The sequence below is a fragment of the Adiantum capillus-veneris genome, chromosome 4 (assembly GCF_014529385.1).
Source record: "Adiantum capillus-veneris isolate H3 chromosome 4, ASM1452938v2, whole genome shotgun sequence".
NCBI lineage: Eukaryota > Viridiplantae > Streptophyta > Polypodiopsida > Polypodiales > Pteridaceae > Adiantum > Adiantum capillus-veneris.
Genome location: NC_140934.1, coordinates 94,792,850 through 94,798,588, shown reverse-complemented (window position 1 = coordinate 94,798,588; position 5,739 = coordinate 94,792,850). Strand labels below are relative to the sequence as shown.

Sequence of the window (5,739 nt, the reverse complement as noted above, 5' to 3'; positions counted from 1 at the left end):
ATTGCTTCCCTTGTAACGTAACCAATACTTATAATTAAGGCTGCACAATTGGCACCACCAATGGTAGAGCCACATGCACAATAGTAGATACAACAGACATAGTGGATGAACAAATAACTTTTATTGTTGTATTGATTCATTGACCAATAAGATAATCACCCTTTGACAAACCAAACACAAGTGGACCTAAGTCAATGGAAGATGGTACCACAAGTCTACATTTTCTTTGACATAAACATATGCCATGACGAGCCATAAATCTCGAGGAGCAACGATATCAAGAACCTTTGTCCCCTAGCTTAGCTTATGTCATGCTTTCAAGAATCACGTACAATCGCAACCCTTGAGGTGGCCACTCATCAAAAGCTCCCTATATCACGTGCATAATAATACGCCAATATATACATGCTCTATTTTGCACTATCGACATGTTAAAAAACCCCACCCCCCTCTAATGTATACATAAAGTATACATTTTGGACTATTAAGAATCCTCTCTGGTTAACTCTCGTGATATGATATACAGTTTGGAAAGTGACTGTCAGGTCGCAACCTTAAGATCATTGGACTCCCATCCCCTAATATTGACCAATCGCAATGAGCCTGTCCCATGCAACATTGGAAACATATGCTATATAAACATCATCCTCCATGTCGTGCAAAATTGTAGGTCAACTCTCGTTTTATGTGAGCATTTCAATCTTGATTGCTCACTCACATGTTTTTCATTTTCGGGTTCATTCCTTCCTTGCTATATTTCTACAAAATTTTTATTTATCTAAACATATTTTGACTTTGATCTATTTTTACATTTTGAACTAATCTAGTATATTAGTACTATTTATTCATGCTTCCTTCTCATTCTTTTCCATGACGTTCATGGTGATTGAAATCTACCCTTACTCTTGTAGGGCCCCAACCATAATGCCCAACCCTCTTCACATTAAAATTCAATGCGCCACTCACTCTCGGTATCGACTTCACTCTTGAACTCCTAGGCACTTGATAATTGAAAAGTAATTATTGGCTTTGACGCTTCTAGTTACCTCTCCTTCCCACTCCTCTTCTCTACTATGTCTCTCTCTCATATGGTTTTGAATGCTTTGATATCTTATATGGTCTACAATGCATTCATATGCACAATACAATTGGAATAGTAATAGTGTTCACTATGGTTTCTCTGATGTGTTTTGATTTGACTTGGTGATGATTAGTGACTATATGCGGTGTCTTTTGAGATGCTTACTGTGTGGACTATAAGCGCTAGCAAAGGTTTGCAAGGTTAGTGAGAGCAATGCATATTGGACAAGTTGGTGTGGTCATGTAATGAAAATTGGTTGGGCTCTTCATATTGGCCACATAGACAAGATATAACTCATCCATTGTAGAGTATATTGGAACACTATGGCACAACAAGACTTCCATTCTTTACAAGTCTTGGAAACACACCTTGCCAACTCTTTACCACACTTTTGTATGTCTTGCCCTAGGTGGTCGATAGTTTGTGTTTTGATGAAAAGTTTAGCTAGTCTCACGGTTTTCATTGTAGCTTGTCAAAACAACATATTCGAAGTTCCATAAGAGGACGACACACCTTCTCGTTTAACATGCCATTAGTCTACTTCTATTTGTTGTGTTTTGATATCACTTGTTGTTGTCTATCAATTACTTAAAGCACAACTTTTCTTCAATAGTAAATATTTGATCGACACAATGATTTTTGCTACCTCCAATGACTATTGAACATCTGCATTAACAAGAAAAAAGAACCATACAACAACCCCAACTAAGCATATGACTAGTTTCTCCTCGTGGAACTCCCTCCTTGCATCATTTGCAAAAAAAATTGCTACGAAAAAACCTTGCTGAGCTTGCTCGTTGCTTGGAGGACGGACAGGCGCGTGTGAAAGCAAGCAATAGTGCAGCTTAATAGAACGGCTCCTTCTAGCAGCGGGTAGCAGAAGTAGGGTTTTGGGCGGTTTTCACCTGCAGGTGAGCTTCTTTCTCCAAGAGTCGTCTTGGCCGAGTTTCTTGCCAAGTTTCGTTGTAAGCTCTTTCTTTCTTTGTGTGTTTTTCTTTCTTCGAACCTTCTAGTGATATCCTACTGTTTCTGTTCCGTCGTTTCTATATTTTGCTTGCACAGGCTTTAGGCAATCTCTCGCAAATCTATGGCTCGTAAAGGCAAGCTTTTGAGGAAGCCAAGCGCGGGTGGACCTCCCAAAGGGGAAAACGCAAAGCCCAAAAATGTGGGCTACCAAAATGAGAAGAGCAAGGGCAAGTTGACTGCAAAGAACGGACAAGGGCAAGTTGAGGCTGCCAAGAAACAGATAATAGGTGATCTTGGGGGCTTCATTTTTATGTGCAATGCCTCCACCAAGGCAGACTGCTTCAAATACAGAGTCTTTGGCTTGAATGAGGGCAAGAAGCATCTGGTTGAGCAGGTCAGGAAGGGCATGCGCCTGTTCTTGTTTGATGTTGATTTGCGGCTTCTCTATGGTATATATGTGGCCACGTCCCAAGGGACTTACAAACTTGAACGTGAAGCTTTTGGTGGAGGATTCCCATGGCAGGTAAGCCGAATCATTTATTGAGACGTTTGAACTGTTTTGACAATATATGCCAGCACTGAACTGTTTCTAGTCGACTGTTGAAGTTGAGGATACATGTTAGCCTTTTTCTACTCTTTCCAATGCTATTGATGACTTAGCATGCCTAATCAGGTGAGATTTTCTATCCAAAAGGATTGTCTACCGCTTCCTGAGGATATGTTCCAAGCTGCTATCAAAGAGAACTATATTGACCAAAGGAGGTTTAAGGTGGAACTCAAGACTGAGCAGGTGAGCATGTTTTTATAATTGGTCTTCATTTGGAAGATGCTTTGCTAGGTTTGATATCTTTTCTGACTACCTTCTTTCCTTGCATTTATGTTTTGTCGAGCTGTATCTGTGTGATTTTTCTCTTAGTTCTTGCATGTCAATGTTTACTCTTAACATGCACAGTAGTACTTGCAGTTTCTATCCATTGTAATGCTTTATATTATTTTTCCAGCTCTAAAGTACTGAATTGTTCTAGGTTTCTAATGAGAGATTAGCATCTGATTCCATTTTCATAAGTTATTTTATCCCTAAAATGAAGTTTGTGGTTTGCATAACTTAGTCCAAGTCATGTCTCTTTTGTGTGAAGCATTTCTGTGTTTCTACTTTATTATTGTTTTACAAAACACTAAGGCGGTGCGCCATCAGCCACATTAAGACATCTGTGGGTTTCTGAAAGCAGGTGCACAGGCTGGTGAAGTTATTCCGTCCCTTACCAAATTCTGTGGGTCGCAGCCCACCCCGCCCAAGAATGGCTGGTTTTGATGAGCCCGATGTGGTAGCTAAGGTAGCTGTTTCCAGACCTCCAGAGATTGATCGGCATGCACAGGAGAGACTCATCTCAAGACACCTATCACCCAGGGCTACATATGAAACCAGTCGCATTTCATCTGATCCTGGTCTGTTTCCTCCTTTGACAAAGTATGAAAGCGCCTACTCTTCGTCTGATCGCTACAGAGCTGAAAAGCAGATTCCAAGTTATTCTCAGTCTTTAACCAAGTACGCCCAACTTTATCCACCAGAAGAACGCCGCATGCTGGATGCGCGTGGATCAGACGATCTTTACCTTGGTCGCGAGCCAAGGTTGCAGCAAGACGTTGGTTCGCTTGTGTCTGCTCCCTTGTCTCTCTCGGCTTACAATGCTGATCCTTTGCGTTCTCTCTCTGATCTGCGCCAGCCCAGAGCTAGAGACGAACTTCTCTCTGGCCAGCCCAGAGCTAGAGATGAATTTCTCTCCGTTTATTCTCAAGGGAGTACACTGGGTGCTGATCTGGATCCTCTTTATCGGCAGAGGCTGCGTGCTGCAGACGCGAGAGCTGATGTGTTGGACAGAAGGGTGGGTGGATTGGATCCACTTGTTGAGAGCGCTTATTCCGGTGGTCTGTCAAGTGATCTGTTGCGTGGGAGGGCAAGTGATATATATGCGTCAAGTGCTGGATATGGAGGATTGCACAGAATGGAGAATGGCATAGATTCTTTGTCTGGTGGACTTACAAGCTATTCTGGTTTGGCTTACCGTGGTGATTTGCTACCACAGTCCCGGTATTATGGTAGCAGTGGATATTGATCCTTTTGGGCAGAGGTCTTGATGAAATTTTTCTGTCATCAGTATGCTATTTCCTTTCAGTCATATATAGATAACTTATTTCCAATGTATTGAGACCAAATACCAACCTTTTTGCTCTCAAACAAGTACTTCTATGAGTTTTAGCAGTTTAAGGCCATTACATTCATTGAGTATATCCCACAGCTGCTGGTCATATAGCAAGTTTGGTCATCTTAATGCTAGTTATTTAATGGTTGTTTACAGTTCTGAGCTGTGGCATTACTTTTTGTGTGTTGTACATGCTTCAAACTGAAGCTTTTTCTGCTTTGATATGTGCTTATGCGTATGTTTTAACAGTGTTGCAGAAGACCTGTTTTGTTGGTATAACAGTGTTAGGAGGGAGGGTAATTGTTGTTTGCAGCTCGGAATAGAATGTCAGATATTAAAGCAATTGGTGCTGCCATGGACCAAGTGTGTGATACGTGACACACACATGAATCTTAGATCAATCTATATGCATGTGAGGAGTGTGCTGTTTGCCTGTGAGGGAGTGTGATGTTTAACTTGCATGTGAGGGAGGGTGATGTCTAATCTGCATGTTGTTCATGGACAGAAAGAGAACGAGTGTATCGGCTTGATGTTTTGCAATTGCATGTCTCTGTAATGGGCTTGTCCTGTGCGCTCTTGGGTAGCTGCAAGTTCAAGGCTGGTCTGACTTCACAGATGGTCTCTTTGGGGAGGAGTGACTCAAGTGAGCCTATGGCGCACATGGGCGTGACTAATAGCTTTATCTGGGTAGGTCTATCTGTGAATGGTAGCAGTGCTAGACAGTTTGTTTGAGGCAGTCTATGGAGGAGTTGCAGGGAACTTTGAACAGCTTTCTTCTGCTGACCAAGCCAAATAGATAGGTCTGTCTGTGAATTGTAGCAGTGCTAGACAGTTTGTTTGAGGCAGTCTATGGAGGAGTTGCAGGGAACTTTGAACAGCTTTCTTCTGCTGACCAAGCCAAATAGATAGGTCTGTCTGTGAATGGTTGCAGTGCTAGACAGTTTGTTTGAGGCAGTCTATGGAGGAGTTGCAGGGAACTTTGAACAGCTTTCTTCTGCTGACCAAGCCAAATAGAAACAACATGCTATGACCCATGAGTTAGCGAGTACAGGATGCTCATTTGTCTTATTAACTGCCACTATGGCAAGAGTTTGGAATTGCCACATCCCTGAGGAGGCTGTCAGGTGAACATATGCCAATAGCATCTTCCTGAGGATTGGTGCTGATTCATCTCAGCAATGTGCTTATTATTTGCTGAGGATGTGCTAAAATAGGCCTATTCTGCACTCGGGAGAAGCTCATTCTATTTGATCATTGTCTTATTCGAGTATCCACAAACTGCTGTCTTTGCATCAGCTTACCAAACATAATCAATGTTTTACCTTCTGTTCAAAGGTGTTGGGCTTTTGAGATGGGGCACCATAACTGTGATTGAGAGTATTAATTTCATATGGGGAAAGCGTGGCTGGAGGAAAGCCTGGTAGTGGGAGAGAAGAGTGCAGGAATTTCATTTCTTCACAGATCTTGTTCGAGCTGTCATGTGCGACTGAA

At 42.0% G+C, this 5,739-nt stretch overlaps 1 protein-coding gene across 2 annotated transcripts; it reads left to right on the top strand.

Moving 5' to 3' along the window:
• Nucleotides 1-1,838: 1,838 nt before the first annotated feature.
• LOC147459628 (uncharacterized) lies at nt 1,839-4,407 on the top strand. 2 transcript variants are annotated; one of them, XM_086510841.1, is made up of 4 exons: nt 1,839-1,992; nt 2,144-2,570; nt 2,721-2,837; nt 3,277-4,407. In XM_086510841.1, exons 2-4 carry the CDS (start codon nt 2,169-2,171, stop codon nt 4,159-4,161), a joined length of 1,404 nt encoding a protein of 467 aa, XP_086366967.1. In that variant the 5' UTR covers nt 1,839-1,992; nt 2,144-2,168; the 3' UTR covers nt 4,162-4,407. The 2 variants fall into 2 exon arrangements, with proteins under 2 accessions (XP_086366967.1, XP_086366968.1); XM_086510842.1 differs by having other exon boundaries at nt 1,913-2,046.
• The last annotated feature ends 1,332 nt before the right edge of the window (nt 4,408-5,739 follow it).

What these genes read in the sequence shown, in the direction of transcription:
- LOC147459628 (XM_086510841.1), top strand. Translation starts at nt 2,169, where the DNA reads ATGGCTCGTAAAGGCAAGCTTTTGAGGAAGCCAAGCGCGGGTGGACCT. An exon ending in GTGGAGGATTCCCATGGCAG is followed by an intron (nt 2,571 to 2,720) that starts GTAAGCCGAATC and finishes ATGCCTAATCAG; the next exon opens with GTGAGATTTTCTATCCAAAA. An exon ending in TGGAACTCAAGACTGAGCAG is followed by an intron (nt 2,838 to 3,276) that starts GTGAGCATGTTT and finishes TTCTGAAAGCAG; the next exon opens with GTGCACAGGCTGGTGAAGTT.